At 39.5% G+C, this 18,063-nt stretch overlaps 1 protein-coding gene across 2 annotated transcripts in view; it reads left to right on the forward strand.

Annotated features, from left to right (window-relative positions):
* The window catches only part of SLC38A6 (solute carrier family 38 member 6), a 70,901-nt gene extending 61,682 nt beyond the window's left edge, over positions 1–9,219 (forward strand). For both annotated transcript variants that reach the window (XM_019969018.2, XM_019969019.2), the window contains 5 exons: positions 250–350; positions 6,363–6,487; positions 7,619–7,763; positions 7,869–7,963; positions 8,150–9,219. In XM_019969018.2, coding sequence (XP_019824577.1) covers positions 250–350; positions 6,363–6,487; positions 7,619–7,763; positions 7,869–7,963; positions 8,150–8,230 — 547 coding nt within the window. In that variant the 3' untranslated portion in view covers positions 8,231–9,219. The remainder of the gene's footprint in view (positions 1–249; positions 351–6,362; positions 6,488–7,618; positions 7,764–7,868; positions 7,964–8,149) is intronic.
* Positions 9,220–18,063: the final 8,844 nt, after the last annotated feature.

An 18,063-nucleotide genomic window follows, 5' to 3' on the forward strand; every position in this document is an offset into this window, starting at 1 on the left:
TTGAGTGATTAAGGAATCCTTATATCTATTTATTTAGATTAATTCAGATGGTGCTAAGTCACTTCAGTCGTGTCCAACTCTTTGTGACCCTATGGACTGACTGTAGCCTGCCAGGCTCCTCTGTCCATGGGATTCTCTAGGCAAGAATACTCAAGTGGGTTGCCATGCCCTCCTCCAGGGGGTCTTCCCAACCTAGGGATCAAACCCGTGTCTCTCTCTGATTCTAATTTTGCCATTTTTGTCTTTTAGCCCTTCTAAGAAAAGGATGCAGAATGTAACCAATACAGCAATTGCTCTAAGTTTTCTCATTTATTTTATATCTGCACTCTTTGGGTACCTCACTTTTTATGGTAAGCATATTATTTCATTATGGATGACAATATAAGTTGTTCTGTAGTTGATCTCACACCTGAATATGGACTTTGTTTCTGCCTTTCATTAGCAAGTTAATCTGTTCAGGCTGACAGAATTCAGTGCACTCCTGTGGTAGCTCTACAGGTCTTAAAGAACTAATTTTCTTTCTTTTAAAAGAGTGGATCAAGTTCAAGATTGATAACTTTATATGAAAATTTTCTTAAAATAAACACCTAAAAATAAAATATTGGGCTGAGAAACATTGAAGTCTTTCTGTGAAGGAAAAAAAAGTACAATAATGATTTTATTTTTTACGTTGAGATTTCAATATATTAGACTCTAGTTCAGCAGTTTGGGAGATTAAGAGCATCAGTCATCTTAATGGCAAAAGAGCAAGTCAAGGAAGGAAAGAGTTTCGTGCTAGACTGTAGTTGCACACTTGGGTCAGAGACCTCTGCCTTCAGACTTAATTCACACAGCTCTGCGGTGTGTATTCTGTGCTTTGGCATGACCTTTCTCCCTAAATTCTTAAAAGACACTTTTAAATTCATAAAAGTGAAATTTTCTTTTATTTTTGAAAGGTTACATGCTTAGTGTGTTTTTCTGTCTTCTGATAAGAACCTCAAGAAAAACTTAAAAGTCTACAACAAGAGAAAAACTTGTAAGCTCTCTTGTTTAATTTGCAGACACACTTGTTTAATTTGTAAACAAACACATAATAAATTACACTCAATTTGTCAAATTCTTGCATGCACTTTTCAGTCTATGAATGTTCTTATAACAACACTCCAGATAGACGGCTATTATTGTTCTTGTGATATTTAGCTGTTTTGACACTGAATTCATGGTGAGTGGCCTTATGTATATGTGTTTCAGGTTTTAGACATTCACAATGAGATGTAATGGTTTTGCCTGCCTCTCAGATATTTTTCAGCTCTGACAAGTTTTTGGACATTTACTTGCATAGCCACCTTTCCTAAGCCCAGTAGAAAGGGTCTGGATTTTGAAACCCAACAAATATGGTTGAAAAAACCACTCTGCTCTAACTAGCTATGTGATCTTGAACAGGGTACTTCACCTTACACCACCTTCATCTCCTCATGTGTAACATAGAGATAATTGTATAGCGTTGTATTGAAGAGGAAACAAGTTGTATGTAAAATGCCTATTACAGTATCTGGCACACAGCATTATTGCAATAATTTCATAATTTCAGGTGCTCTTTTTTCAGCACTATACTTCTCTCCTTACTCTCATTAATAAAGTCTAATTTAAATATGGTAGCTTCTGTATATTATTATTAGTGTATTATCTTGGAGTTTTCAATGTGTGAGAAAGTTATAATTGCTCTCTATAGTGCTTTTCTGGCTAACTCTACATCATTTCAACAGTAATAAAAGCAACTGATGAACCAAAATCTGCTCTTGCATTTTAGTGCTGTGTCAGCTAAGAGAGGTAGAGCTCTGCACACCACCAGGAAGAGCATACTTCCTACTTCCAACATGATCCTGGATATACTACAAGGAAAGCTAAGATAGATGGTTTAATGTTTTTTGGTCATTATTAGGGAAACAGCATTTTTGAAATACATGAACTATTTTTGGTTGTTAGGTTTGTTTTTGTACAGAGTTGAGCACAGTAAGACCTTTCTGTAGCAATGAGATACTCCAGCAGGGTCTTTGTTAGGAATTCAGCAAAAACTTTGTAGAATAGCTGTATGTTTTTATAAATTGAAATTGTCACCTGGCACAAATACTGTTCAGTTCGGTTCAGTCACTCAGTCATGTCCGACTCTTTGCGACCCCATGAACCACAGCACACCAGGCCTCCCTGTCCATCACCAACTGCCGGAGTCCACCCAAACCCATGTCCATTGAGTCGGTGATGCCATCCAACCATCTCATCCTCTGTCATCCCCTTCTCCTACTGCCCTCAATCTTTCCCAGCATCAGGATCTTTTCAAATGAGTTAGCTCTGCGCATGAGGTGGCCAAAGTATTGGAGTTTCAGCTTCAACATCAGTCCTTCCAATGAACACCCAGAACTGATCTCCTTTAGGCTGGACTGGTTGGATCTCCTTGCAGTCCAAGGGACTCTCAAGAGTCTTCTCCAACACCACAGTTCAAAAACATCAATACTTCGGTGCTCAGCTTTCTTTATAGTCCAACTTTCACATCCATACATGACAACTGGAAAAACCATAGCCTTGACTAGAAGGACCTTTGTCGGCAAAGTAATGTCTCTGCTTTTGAATATGCTATCTAGGTTGGTCATAACTTTCCTTCCAAGCAGTAAGCGTCTTTTAATTTCATGGCTGCAATCACCATCCGCAGTGATTTTGGAGCCCAAAAAAATAAAGTCTGATGCTGTTTCCACTGTTTCCCCATCTATTTGCCGTGAAGTGATGGGACCAGATGCCATGATCTTAGATTTCTGAATATTCTAGTTAGGGATCTTCAAAATTGAGAAAAGGTCCAAAAAACGTGCCTCCTTTTATTCCCTATGGATAAACAGAACTATCTGTAGGAAACCTTAAATGCCTGCCAATTTCCAGGATAGCCGAAAAGTAGTTATGTAAAAATTCCTATGAGATGTTAGGAGCCGTGTTAAATTGTACGAAAGTTTATATTAAAGGGGAAGTGGAGGAAGGATGGATTTTAATACATCTGTTGAAGTAACATTTATTATGTAAGATGCAAGGTGTTTTATATACATTGCCTAACTCATACCTTACAACTCTGCAAGATACAGGTTCAGATAAGATTGGCCACCTTGGCTAGTACCTGCAGTTAATGAAGAATGAGTTGAGGTTTGAATCCAGTTCTGACTCTCTCCAGAATCAATGCCTGTATTTCTGTGCTACCTACCTCCTCAGGAATTATGCCATAGAATCCATTTTCCCGTCATTCTCAGAGTGAACTTTTGGAAAAACCTGGCTTACTTAAGTTCCAGGTATATCTCTACCTACCTACCTATCTACGTATCTGTCTTTGCTTGAACACGGAGACTAAATATTTTCATCATGTACGTGAAATGTTTCCACACAGGGATTTTCTTGGTTATCAAGTAAGAGTTGTTGTCTCTAACTTAACCCTTCTCCACTGATTCAAATTCTTCAGAATATCCACATTTTATGTAATGGAGAACTGTGCATCTAAGAAAAATCACACGGTAGGTTGGTAGGTAGGTGACAGAGAGAAGGAAAGAAAGAATGATATAAAAGTAGTTCCTTCTCCAAAGACAGAAGAAGATTCAGGAATTGGCTTGCTGTTCACAGTGTTTTCTTTTTTGCGGTATAAGTATATGCTTTTTTGCAGTATAAAAGTGTAAATCTTTTACAGTATTTTTCTGTTGGAATAGCAGTAGCTTTCAGTCTTTCAGAAAGAAAGTGCTGATTGAACCTGAGGCCTTATCAGAAGGGCTTGTCACCGATTAAGGCCTGGGTGGAGTGACCTGTCCAACAATAGAGGCGTGTCTCCTGCGTCTCCTGAATATTAGTCCAGTGATCTTTCAGTTATTCTTCAGGAATCTTTATAAAATCATCCCCTGTTTGACAGTGTATATTAAACAGGACAGCCACCTGGCTTCAGTAGAATATACATCTTGCAGGAATCACTGTTGGGTCCTTCCTGAGATTTGTAGAGATTTGTCTGAATCCGGAGAAGTGTGCTGTCCTCTATCCCTTACACATGTTAAGGCTCAGCTAAGAACACAGAACTGCTGGCTCAGGAAAAAGCCTTTTATCTCGGGAAAGTAGATATGTGACAGGTATTTTGAATTTGTAATAAATCTAGTTCCTCAGGCTTCTGGAGCTGCTTGGGGTCCCTTTATTCAGTGTTCTTAAGACTCAGTTTAATATCTAAATTTTGTCAGGTTTAAGGGACCAATAAGTATGTACCTAGATTAATGATATTGGTTCTGATTACAGATGTTGAAGCATTATAAGATGAGGAATAAAGTGTTCCTCTGGTGAGCAGGCCAATACCCAAATGTTGTGTAATAACCAGACCATTTTAAAAGTCTACAAAGTTGTTAAGCAATGTGTTAATAATTCATTTTTATGATTCAGAAAGTGAAAATAGTTTGCCATGTGTCTCCAAAGACTCACAAGTATCTCTCATATTTGGGACTAGAATTCAGCTTTCCTGGCTCTTCTTAATTTCTTGCCTGGTCCATTAGTCCCGCATTATGTCAAGTATGTCTTTGATACTTTCCACAATTGGTTTCTATCCCATTTCCATCGTTACTAATCTAGTTCAGATTCTCATTACTTCTCAGTGATTATGACAGTAGCCTTCTGTTAGTCCTGTTTTGGATCTCTTTTTCTTACAGTCTGTCTTCCTACTTAGTTTAAATCATAACATGCTGTTCTTCAGAAGCCATTGCATCTCTGTGGCCTACCAGATTGAGTCCTGACTGTACAAATAGCTCTGTTGCTTGGTCATTCATGCATTTCCAGCCTTATCACCCGTCGCTGTTGGCTCTATAGTGCAGTCTTTCAGCCTCTCTAGTGCTCCTGGGCTGCTTGTTTTCTCAGATGCAAATTCCCTTTGTTGCTTGGTGGCCTCTGCTTGTGCTGGTTCTTGGTTCCAGAACTTCTCCCTCAACATCTTTGAGTGTGAGCACACATAGGTTAATTAATGTAATGCTCTCAGCAACCCTATAGGTCAACATATTATTGTCCCCATTTTACAGATGTAAAAACCAAGAGACTCAAAGAAGTTAAGTTGCTACTAAGTAGTAGATTTTGAATCTTGGTCTGTTCAACCCCCGAGTTCAAGTCCCGCTTCTACTATCTCGCTGCTCACTATCTCAGGATGACTCTCTTCAGGTTTTCCTGAATTTCTTTCATGTTCATCCCAAAGCCATAGTTATCTTTCCCTGTTCAAAATCAGCATAGTTCTTTGTTTAGACCTTCTGCCACTTAAGTGCGTATCTGTGTTTATACACCTTCTATTATATGTATGTGTCTTTCATCTTATCACCCTTTAAATTTTAAGGTCTTTGAAAACAGAGTTGTGTTTGATTTGTTTTTTAACTTTCTCCAAAGTGACTTTCCCAAAGCATTCGGTCTCAAATTAAAAAAATCCACCACTGTATTTTAAGTAGAAACTCATCTTTCCCTGCATGGCAGTGATATGAAGTTCTCTTGAGTACCCACTCTTCACAGTCCTCGTCTGGCCTGGGGTGAGGATGACATAAGGGTAGAAGCAACACCAAGGAGCAAAGCATGGTCTGCTCGCTCCGATTCTGTCGCTGACTACCACACCAGCTTGCTGAGGGAGCCATTGCCCTAGCACTGCATTCTCCTTTATGAAACACAAATCTATAGATGAAGTGTTGATGAAGCAGGTAACATGCGTGAGACTATAAGGTCCTAGAAAACATCATGATATTAAGGAAAGGCTTTGGCATCAAAAAATTTGGATGTACAGTCCTGCCCCTTTGTCTTGTATGATCTTGGGCAAGTCAGTTAATATTTTTAACCTGGTGGTTTAGTCACCAAGTCATGTGTGACTCTTGCGACCCCATGGACTGTAGCTCGCCAGGCTCCTCTGTCCATGGTATTCTCCAGGCAAGAATACTGGAGTGGGTTGCCATTAGCTACTATCTTATATTGTTATCACAGGGACCAAATTCAGCAGTACACATGAAAGCACTTTACAAAATAACATAGATGTTGCTTAAAACTTTCAGATTATGGAAAAGTTCTAAAGAGATTTTTTTTTTTGAGATTAAAAAAAATATATATATATATATATTCATTGTCATAATTTTAGAGAATCTGCCTGGGCTAATTTCTAGTTACATTAAAAGAAAAGACAGCAAGTTCCAAGAAGATGTTTGACTAATGTGTCTGTGTTTCGTAGGATAGGAAAAAGGCCAGAGATGGATTTGGTACCGGGACTCCAAAATCTGCTAAGATCTGTTTGTGCAAAGGCAAATAGTGTTGCTATTATTAACATCTCAGTAGTTTATAATGTGATCCTTATTTTTTTGAATTTACAGACAGTGTGGCGTCAGAATTACTGCAAGGTTACAGTAAATACTTGCCACATGATGTTGTCATCATGACTGTGAAGTTATGCATACTATTTTCTGTGCTTTTGACAGTCCCTCTAATCCACTTCCCTGTAAGTACTCTTCAAGGTTTTGTTCCTCGGTGTTGCAGCTCCCTAATATGGCAACACTAATTCTTTACAGACTAGAATGTTTGAATCACATCTAGTCTCGTGTATCTTATTCATTTGTCAAGGAATTGATCAAAGACCTCATACTTGCATATGGCCCCATGAAAGCACAAAAAGAACAGTGAACCGCTAAACGAATTTGTGCTTTTTCAGATTTAGTTTAGATTTTCGCTTTCCCACAGCATTGTTTCCAATTTAGAGACCATAGTTGTTCTAAAGTTTTTGGGGTTTTTTTCCCCCTTTAATTCTGTATTCAAAAGAATGTGTATGAAGAAGAAAAAGTCAAGTCAGCAAAAGTAAGCTCCTTCTGGTTTATTGGAAATTTATTTAATCTTAGTCACAAATTTTATTTGCTCTAGAATTATAGTTAAGGGACAGAATGGATCTTCATTCTGCATTAGTTGTGATACATAAGAATCTTAGGAATTTCTGGGAAAATAGAAACATAAACTTTGGGTACAAATGCTTCTACATGAATATCTTGAATCCCTAAACAGTGAGTTCCTGAAAACCTGAGCCTTCCCGATGTTTGCCCCCTTCCTGTGTGAACTGCAGTGCCAGGAGTGCAGTGGGGGCTGGATAGAAGTTTGTGGGCTGTGACCGCCTGTTGCCTGCCTTGGCAGTGGGAAACATCATGGACTACTTTTCTTATTTACATGCCGTGAAACAATAATATAAAACAGTAAATGGAATTTCTTTACCATGGCATGACTTCTGTTTCTGTTTTGAGCCATTTGTTCTTTTATCTGTTGAATTTCCTGAAAATGATACCCTGAGATTTCTTCACACAGTGTTATGGTTAGTAATTTTGAAAATTATGCAACCTAAAGAAATTGCATGTGATGATTTTTTCAAGAATTAAACCAAGACAACTTTTATGAAGGTCACACAGATAGGTACATTTCTTAGTTTATGTGCAACAAATACTTTACAGTAACAGTCCAGGCTATATTTTGGGCATCTAAATGGTTTGGAATATCATAGTACCCGTGCCATACATGGGTTTCCCTAAGCAAGTAGTGTGGCTTTGACACTTCCTCTTTGCTTAAATCTGTTTCTTTTTCTGTTTTACAGGCAAGGAAAGCTTTAATGATGATGTTTTTTTCCAATTTTCCGTTCTCATGGATTCGCCATTCTTTGATCACTCTAGCTCTCAATATTGTCATTGTTTTACTTGCAATATATGTTCCTGACATTAGGAATGTATTTGGTATAGTTGGTAAGTTTTCTATTTCAAAAGTTCCGTTTTCTAAAATAGGTAAAATTATCATCTAGTCTCACATCTAAATCTGGCATTCTTTTTTTTTTTTCTCCCCACTTTAAGGTTCCAGTACATCAACGTGTTTGATTTTTGTGTTCCCAGGACTGTTTTATCTTAAAATGAGCAGAGAGGATTTTCTTTCATGGAAAAAGTTGGGGGTAGGTTGGGTTTTGTTTGTTTCTTCTAAGAATCTTATTTTAAGAAATAATTTGTCATTTTTTAATTAAGTCTTTTACCTACATCAAAAAAAGTTAATATATTTTGAACTATATACATTATTGGAGAGGATGAAGGTTTTAAAAAATAATTCTAATTTTTCTTTATCTTTTCCCTTATTTCTACAGGCATTTGTTTTGCTCATCTTTGGTATTTTGGTTGGTAATTTTAGTTTAGCACTCATTATTTTTAATTGGATTAATAAATGAAGAAATTATTTTCCCACTTTGTATGAAGCGTATTTTACCTCCTTATGCAAAAAGGAATGATTATGGAAAGCACCTTGGATGAATCCTCTTTATATGGGTTAACATTTTTGCAAACATAACAGAAAAGCAGAACAAAACAAGAGTGGGTAGGAGAAAGTAGATGTAGCAGTTTTAATCAAAATAAGAAACAAACTCAAAATGCTCTTAAGTGTGTTGAGCATCTTTGTGAGTTTATTTTTTTGAATTAATAGGGTAGTTTTAATGTTTACAGAGATAACTGAGCAGAAAGTACAGAGAGTTCTCATATATTCCCTCATTCTAGCACCCCCATACTTTCCCATGTTACTGACATCGTGCATTAGTGAGGTACATTTGTTATACTTGATGAGCCAATGTTGATGTATTATTATAACTGAAGTTCATGGTTTACATTAGAGCTCACTTTAGATGCAAGCATTGGCAACCACGAACCTTTTTACTGTCTCCATAAAAACCATGAGCCTTTCCTAAAACATTGTTTGGTGGAATCATGCAGTATCTAACCTTTCAGACTGGCTTCTTTCACTTAGCAATATGTGTTTAAGTTTCCTCCATGTCTCTTCATAACTTGATAGCTCTTCTTTTTAGAATCACTGATAGTGTTCCATTGTATGGATGTACCACAGTTTGGGGCTTCCCAAGTGGCGCTAGTGGTAAAGAACCTGCCTGCCAATGCAGGAGACTAAGAGACTGCAGGTTCCATCCCTGGGTCAGGAAGATCCCCAGAAGGAGGGCATGGCAACCCACGCCAGTGTTCTTGGCTGAAGAATCCCATGGACAGAGGAGCCTGGTGGGCTACAGTCCACAGAGTCGCAATGAGTCGGACATGACTGAAGCAACTTAGCACACGTGCACCAGTTTGTTTTTCCTTTCACCTGTTGAATGGCCTCTTGTTTGCTTTCAAATTTTGGCATTTGTGAATACAGCTGTTATAAACATTTGTAGGCAAATTTTTGTGTGGATAGAGATTTTTAGCTTGTTTGGGTTCATACCACTACCAGAGACTTTGCTTCTTAGCAGTTGCTGCATGGTATGGTAGAATATTTAGTCTTGTAAGAAACTGCCTAACAGCTTTCCAGAGTGGGCTGTAACAGTTTGCAGTCCTGCCAGCAGTGTGTCAGAGTTCCTGTTGTTGCATATCCTCCCCAGCATCAGGTGTTGTCAGTATTTTGGATTTTCACCATTCTAATAATGGGTGTGCAGTTGTAGTAATATCTCATTTTTGTTTTAATTTGCATTTCCCTAATGACATATGATGTTGAACATGCTTATTTACCGTCTGTATATTTTCTTTGGTGAGGTTCTGATTTTTAAAATTGGGTAGTTTTTCACTGTTGAGTCTTGAGCATTCTTTATATATTTTAGATACCAATCCTTTATCAGATATGTCTTTTGCAAAGATTTTCTCCCAGTCTGTGGGTGTCTTTTCATTCTCTTAGCAGCATCTTTCACCAAGAAGTTTTTTAGTGTTATTAAATATATTGAGATAATTTTTTGTTTCTTTGTTTTTTTTTTTTAACAAATTAGTACTTGTTGATATACTAAATTAAATCTTAGTTCATGCGTTAATATCAACATCAGTCACTCATAACAAAACTGTGGGATTATTTCACTTTGTATTTTGCCCTGACTCCAAATCCTGACTAAGAAACTTAATGATTTTCCTCTGGTATACAGTATGAGATAGAGCTGTGATGACTGGCTGTGGATTTGAAAGTTCTCTGAGCCTTCTCATTTGTCACTAAAACATATGATTTTCTACTTGACAAACAGAGACAAATATTGATGATTTATATCATATTTTGTTTGGAAGTTATAGATCATTCCCACCTTCCCATTGCTGTGGCTTATTCCTGGTTGGAAACCAGCAGTTAGGTTCCCCCAACCCCCACCGCCCCGGGGCGTGTTCTGTGTAAAGGCGCCTTGTTAGCAGCCTGCCAAAGCCAGGGTGTATCAGTAAAATGTAATCCTGCCCCGGAGCACATGTAAAGTAGAGAATTACATGCAAACTGCCAATTTGCATGTATGAAAACACACACTTTTGCAGGTGCCCCCTTGCTTCCCACTTAGGAAATGGGCTAAAAAATTGATAACTGAGCTGCTCTTTTGAGTTAAAATATCTCTTCGGCAGGGTGTAATGGAAAAACTCCAAGTTTGGAGGTTAGAAAGACATAGATGAAAATCTCAGTGAGTTTAGACAAACTACTTAACCTCTCCAAACCTCTACTTTCACATCGGTATTAAATGGAGTTAATACCAATTATACAGGGTTGTGTTGAGAGGATTAAATGGCCTTGTATAAATTAGGTGCAGACCAAAACAGGCTCTCTTAATAGATTGGATATTTATCCCCTTTTTTTCCATCCCTTCACCTTGACCTGTAAAATGAATTTGCTTTCGGACACGGACGTGGAATTTCTTCCTCTTCCATCTTGCACAGTTATTATGTTTAGAATCTTTCTAGCCATCACTCACAGGAGAACTGGCCCCATGTGCCTTCCTTTTAGTGCTTTCCCACATTTCTATGGGAAATTATAGATCCAAATACAAATAGGTGTTCAGCTGCTAAAATAAATCTAACTCCAATAATACCAAAATAACCCTAAATCTGCAGCAGATGCAAGGATGTCCCCAGGGGCAGATGTTAAGTGTGATGACAGGTGGGCATCAATTAATACATTTGTCACCTGCTCACAAGATGGGATCATGGGAGGTTTGGCAAAGGGACAAGTAACCTATTTAACACTGCCCAAAACTTAGTTAATATCAAGAGAAATTATTTCTAGAGGTGTTTATTTTTATTTTACTTTACTGTTCTGCCTTATCTAGTTGCCTGTTTGGAGTTGTAACTTTTCCCTGAGTTTGGAGGAAGCTAGTAAGATGGTTGGTAAAAAGCAGTGCCCCCTTCATCAGGATTTCACATAAAACCTTATTCAAGTTCTCCTCAGCTTTTTTCCTGGGAAATATAGGCCTTCTCATTTTGGGCTTAATGTTCATAATTTATTAGGTAATAACTATTTAAAATAAAACTAAGTAAAGCACAAAATCTATATTTTTCTAACACTTGGAGACTTGTTTGCTAAATTAAAAGACGAAGTGCTGAGAATATAAATTACTTTCATATGTTGAAGGTGAATGTTTAAATTGTACTTTTTTTCAGAGAATGTTTACTCATGAGCTTAGCATTTAAATGGTTAAAACAAGCCTTTGAAGTTAACACTCCATTAAGATGAATGGGGGTAGTTCACACCTCTGCTGGCGCGGTATTATTCAGTCTGGCTGTGGAGCAAGCAAGACAGCAGTAGGTTGATTTACTGTGTGAAGGCCCTTTAAACACCCAGGTCTGGAAATCTTTGTTGTTTTCTTCTTTTCCATCTAGAAAGAGAATCTGAAATACAGCACAATTTAGGTTTAGAATTGAAGTCTTGAAAGTAAAATAGCATAGGTTCTGTACTCTCTGGAAATTCCTAACTGGCACTTGATGGGTAGCTAGTTACTAGGTCAGCCCTACCTCTCTGGCTTTGTTTGCTTCTGTACCCTCATGTTTCTTCCTATCATGGCACCCTTTAAATTTAAGCTTGATACCCTGGTATACGGGGCTTCCCAGGTGGCTCAGTGGTAAAGAATCTGCTTGCCAATGCAGGAGGTAGAGATTTGATCCCTTGGTGGAAGGGCTATAGCCATTTGACCCTGAAATTATTTGTTTTAGGAATAAGATTATGTGAGCACAAATGAAATGATGAGAGCGTTGTATAAGATGTTAATGAATGTGGAAGATCAGATTTTTCTCTTCTGCGTTTTCTGCCCTGTGTATTTGCAGGATCAGGTTCCTAGGCAATTTGTGGGGAGCTGGGTGTGGAGAGTGTTTCCATTTGGGCTATCTTCAGTGCTGACACTGCCAGTTTAGTATATGGAGATGCAGAGTAGATGCTAGAAACAAAGGGACTCAAACCATCCATTTTAACCTGGTTTCCTTCTTGGCATGTTGACAGTACTCTGTGGCTGTGTTAGAATTAAGCCTATTGGAAACATACTTTGTTTCCTGCCACTTTGCCTACATTTTAGGTGTCATAATTTTTGATCTAAGAACTTCTCAGAACCTTCTATAGAATAAGAAATTAGCTTTTCTAATTTAAACACATAATTTATTCATCTTTCTACCATAATCCTCCCAAATATAGTCTTTTTATAATGAAGCAGGCAAAATGGGAAAGCAAAATTTTGACAAAGGATGAGTAAAGTTGTTGTGGAGGTGGTTCCCCCAGTGCCATCAGAATTCTTTGCTTCTCACCCTTCCTAAACAACCTGATGTATGGTTTTGCTATCATCGTGATCCAGTGTCCTGGCTTGCCAGCCTGTCAATCAGGATGAGCAATTATGAGGAGCAGGAAGACTCATCTTGGCTGATGGCCAGGTGGACAGGTTGGAGTGAGAGGTTTTTTCACCTATGGGACAAAGTAAATGGTGGAGAGGGAAATGGAGTTGCCAGGGGAAAAAAGAAAAACAGATGAATTAAAAGGCATTATAATATGAAATGTTATAAAGAAAAAAAACTTGCAGAGAAATGTTTCCCACTTGTTTGAATGTATATGTGTTTTATCTTATGTTGATCAGTGCACTGATGCACAACACCAGTAAGGGAGCTGGCTAATTCCACCAAGCAAACAGTTACAGAGCTCATATTGTGTACTGGCAGTCTCACTGGAGCTAAAAGTGTGAAGGTAAATAAAGCACATTTTTTCCTGAAAAAAAAGCTTAGATACAACTCGGATTTTTCTGGCTGGACATTTTCAGGTGGACTTGTTAAGTGAAACTGCTTAACCCAAAGGAGAAATTATATCTCTATATATTTCATGTTTGTATCTCTGTATACACAGATATGGGCTTCCCTGGTGGCTCATGTCTGATGATGGTAAAAAATCTGCCTGCAGTGCAGGAGACCCGGGTTCAATCCCTGGGTCGGGAAGATCTCCTGGAGAGGGGAATGGCTATCCACTCCAGTATTCTTGCCTGAAGAATTCCATGGACAGAGGAGCCTGGTGGGCTATAGTCCATGGATTGCAAAGAGTCAGACACTACTGGGTGACTAATTTTTTTAATACACAGATATATATGTGTGTATGTATATATACACACACACATATATACATATATATTAAGGATTTTGCAGTCAAACTGACTTGTGTCCAAATTCCAGCTTCACCTCTTTTTGTCTAATTTGGGAAAAGTTACTTGAAGTCTTTGAAGACCTTCTGTGTTTGGATACTGAGTTTTCTCTTGACCAGGGGAAATATACCTTGTGTTTTTGTTGTGTGTGTGCTTAGTTGCTCAGTCATGTCCAACTCTCGCGACCGCATAGACAGTAGTCTGCCAGGCTCCTCTGTCCAAGGGATTCTCCAGGCAAGAATACTAGAGTGGGTTGCCATTTCCTTCTCCAGGGGATCTTCCCAAACCAGGAATTAAACCCAGTTCTCCTGCATTGCAGGCAGATACTTTACCGACTGAGCTAGCATAAGCTGTAATCAAGATTGCTGGGAGAAATATCAATAACCTCAGATATGCCGATGACACCACACTTATGGCAGAAAGTGAAGAAGAACTAAAGAGCCTCTTGATGAAAGTGAAAGAGGAGAGTGAAAAAGTTGGCTTAAAACTCAACATTCAGAAAACTAAGATCATGGCATCTGGTCCCATCACTTCATGGCAAATAGATGGGGAAACAATGGAAACAGTGACAGACTTTAATTTTGGGGGTCTCCAAAATCACTGCAGATGGTGACTGTAGCCATGAAATTAAAAGATGCTTGCTCCATGGAAGAAAAGTTATGACCAAGTTAGACAGCATATTAAAAAGCAGAGACATTATTTTGCCAACAAAGGTATATCTAGTCAAAGCTAGACCCACATCCAAGGTCAGGGGCAGCGGCCAAGAGGAGCTACCCCACGTCCAAAGTGAGGAGCAATGGCTGTGCTTTGCTGAAGCAGCCGTGAAGAGATACCTCACGTCCAAGGTAAGAGAAACCCAAGTAAGATGGTAGGTTCTGACAGAGGGCATCAGAGGGCAGACAGATGGAAACCACAATCACAGACAACTAGCCAATCTGATCACATGGACCACAGTCTTGTCTAACTCAATGAAACTAAGCCATGCCATGTGGGGCCACCCAAGACGGACGGGTCATGGTGGAGAGGTCTGAAAGAATGTGGTCCACTGGAGAAGGGAATGGCAAACCACTTTAGTATTCATGCCTTGAGAACCCCATGAACAGTATGAAGAGGCAAAAAAGACAGGACCCTGAAGGATGAACTCCCCAGGTTGGTAGGTGTCCAATATGAATCTGGTGATCAGTGGAGAAATAACTCCAGAAAAATGAAGGGATGGAGCCAAAGTAAAAACAATACCCAGTTGTGGATGTGACTGGTGATAGACACAAGGTCCGATGTTGTAAAGAGCAATATTGCATAGGAACCTGGAATATTAGGTCCATGAATCAAGGCAAATTGGAAGTGGTCAAACAGGAGATGGCAAGAGTGAATGTTGACATTCTAGGAATCAGCAAACTCAGATGGACTGGAATGGGTGAATTTAACTCAGATGACCATTATATCTACTACTGTGGGCAGGAATCCCTTAGAAGAAATGGAGTAGCCATTGTAGTCAACAAAGGAGTCTGAAATGCAGTACTCGGGTGCAATCTCAAAAACGACAGAATGGTCTCTGTTCGTTTCCAAGGCAAACCATTCAATATCACAGTAATCCAAGCCTATGCCCCAACCAGTAATACTGAAGAAGCTGAAAGTGAATAGTTCAATGAAGACCTACAAGACCTATTAGAACTAACACCTAAAAAAGATGTCCTTTTCATTATAGGGGACTGGAATGCAAAGTAGGAAATCAAGAAACACCTGGAGTAGCAGGAAAATTTGGCCTTGGAGTACAGAATGAAGCAGGGCAAAGGGTAATAGAGTTCTGCCAAGGGAATGCACTGGTCATAGCAAACACCCTCTTCCAACAACACAAGAAAAGGCTCTACACATGGACATCACCAGATGGTCAACACCGAAATCAAATTGATTATATTCTTTGCAGCCAAAGATGGAGATGCTTTATACAGTCAGCAAAAACAAGATAGGGAGCTGACTGTGGCTCACTTCATGAACTCCTTATTGCTAAATTCAGACGTAAATTGAAGAAAGTGGAGAAAACCACTAGACCTTTCAGGTATGACCTGAATCAAATCCCTTATGATTATACAGTAGAAGTGAGAAATAGATTTAAGGGACTAGATCTGACAGACAGAGTGCCTGATGAACTATGGATGGAGGCTCATGACATTTGTACAGGAGACAGGGATCAAGACCATCCCCATGGAAAAGAAATGCAAAAAAGCAAAATGGCTGTCTGAGGAGGCCTTACAAATAGCTGTGAAAAGAAGAGAAGCAAAAAGCAAAGGAGCAAAGGAAAGATATACCCATTTGAATGCAGAGTTCCAAAGAATAGCAAGGAGAGATAAGAAAGCCTTCCTCAGCGATCAATGCAAAGAAATAGAGGAAAACAACAGAATGGGAAAGACTAGAGATCTCTTCAAGAAAATTAGATACCAAGGGACCATTTCATGCAAAGATGGGCTCGATAAAGGACAGAAACGGTATGCACCTAACAGAAGCAGAAGATACTAAGAAAAGGTGGCAAGAATACACAGAACTGTACAAAAGAGATCTTCACGACCCACATAATCACGATGGTGTGATCACTCACCTAGAGCCAGACATCCTGGAATGTGAAGTCAAGTGGGCCTTAGGAAACATCACTACGAACAAAGCTAGTGGAGGTGATGGAATTCCCGTTGAGCTATTTCAAATCCTGAAAGATGATGCTGTGAAAGTGCTGTACTCAATATGCCAGCTAATTTGGAAAACTCAGCAGTGGCCACAGGACTGGAAAAGGTCAGTTTTCACTCCAGTCCCAAAGAAAGGCAATGCCAAAGAATGCTCAAACTACCGCAAAACTGCACTCATCTCACATGCTAGTAAAGTAATGCTCAAAATTCTCCAAGCTAGGCTTCAGCAATACATGAACCGTGAATTTCCAGATGTTCAAGCTGGATTTAGAAAAGGCAGAGGAACCAGAGATCAAATTGCCAACGTCTGCTGGATCATCGAAAAAGCAAGAGAGTTCCAGAAAAACATCTATTTCTGCTTTATTGACTATGCCGAAGCCTTTGTGTGGATCACAATAAACTGTGGAAAATTCTGAAAGAGATGGGAATACCAGACCACCTTACCTGCCTCTTGAGAAACCTGTATGCAGGTCAGGAAGCAACAGTTAGAACTGGACATTGAAAACAGACTGGTTCCAAATAGGAAAAGGAGTACGTCAAGGCTGTATATTGTCACCCTGCTTATTTAACTTCTATGCAGAGTACATCATGAGAAACGCTGGGCTGGAAGAAACACAAGCTGGAATCAAGATTGCCGGGAGAAATATCAAGAACCTCAGATATGCAGATGACACCACTCTTATGGCAGAAAGTGAAGAGGAACTCAAAAGCCTCTTGATGAAAGTGAAAGAGGAGAGTGAAAAAGTTGTCTTAAAGCTCAACATTCAGAAAACGAAGATCATGGCATCTGGTCCCATCACTTCATGGGAAATAGATGGAGAAACAGTGGAAACAGTGTCAGACTTTATTTTTCTGGGCTCCAAAATCACTGCAGATGGTGACTGCAGCCATGAAATTAAAAGATGCTTACTCCTTGGAGGGAAAGTTATGACCAACCTAGACAGCATATTCAAAAGCAGAGACATCAGTTTGCCAACAAAGGTCCGTCTAGTCAAGGCTATGGTTTTTCCAGTGGTCATGTACTGATGTGAGAGTTGGACTACAAAGAAAGCTGAGCACCGAAGTAATGATGCTTTCGAACTGTGGTGTTGGAGAAGACTGTTGAGAGTCCCTTGGACTGCAAGGAGATCCAGTCAGTCCACCCTAAAGGAGATCAGTCCTGGGTGTTCATTGGAAGGACTGATGTTGAAGCTGAAACTCCAATACTTCGGCCACCTGATGTGAAGAGCTGACTCACTTGAAAAGATCCTGATGCTGGGAAAGATTGAGGGCAGGAGGAGAAGGGGACAACAGAGGATGAGATGGTTGGATAGCATCACTGACTCAATGAGCATGGGTTTTGGTGAACTCCAGGAGTACTTGATGGACAGGGAGGCCTGGCATGCTACAGTTCATGGGGTCGCAAAGAGTCAGACACAACTGAGCGACTGAAGTGAACTGAACTGAGTCAAAGCTATGATTTTTCCAGTAGTCATGTATGGATGTGAGAGTTGGACTATAAAGAAAGCTGATCGCTGAAGAATTGATGCTTTTGAACTGTGGTGTTGCAGAAGACTCTTGAGACTCCCTTGGAGTGCAAGGAGAGCCAACCAGTCAGTCCATGTTAAAGGAAATCAGTCCTGACCTTTCATTGGAAGTGGTGGTGCTAAAGCTGAAATTCCAATACTTTGGCCACCTGATATGAAGAATAGACTCATTAGAAAAGACCCTGATGCTGGGAGAGATTGAAGGCAGGAGGAAAACGGGACAACAGAGGATGAGGTGGTTGGATAGCATCACCGACGCGATGGACATGAGTTTGAGTAAGCTCCGGGAGTTGGTGATGGACAGGGAAGCCTGGCATGCTGTAGTCCAGGGGATCGCAAAGAGTTGGAGATGACTAAGTGACTGAACTGAACGAGGGAAACATTCTCTGTTAAGCCCTGAATTGAATATAACTACAATTTCGTTACT

The sequence above is a fragment of the Bos indicus genome, chromosome 10 (genome assembly GCF_029378745.1).
Source record: "Bos indicus isolate NIAB-ARS_2022 breed Sahiwal x Tharparkar chromosome 10, NIAB-ARS_B.indTharparkar_mat_pri_1.0, whole genome shotgun sequence".
NCBI classification, from domain to species: Eukaryota; Metazoa; Chordata; class Mammalia; order Artiodactyla; family Bovidae; genus Bos; species Bos indicus.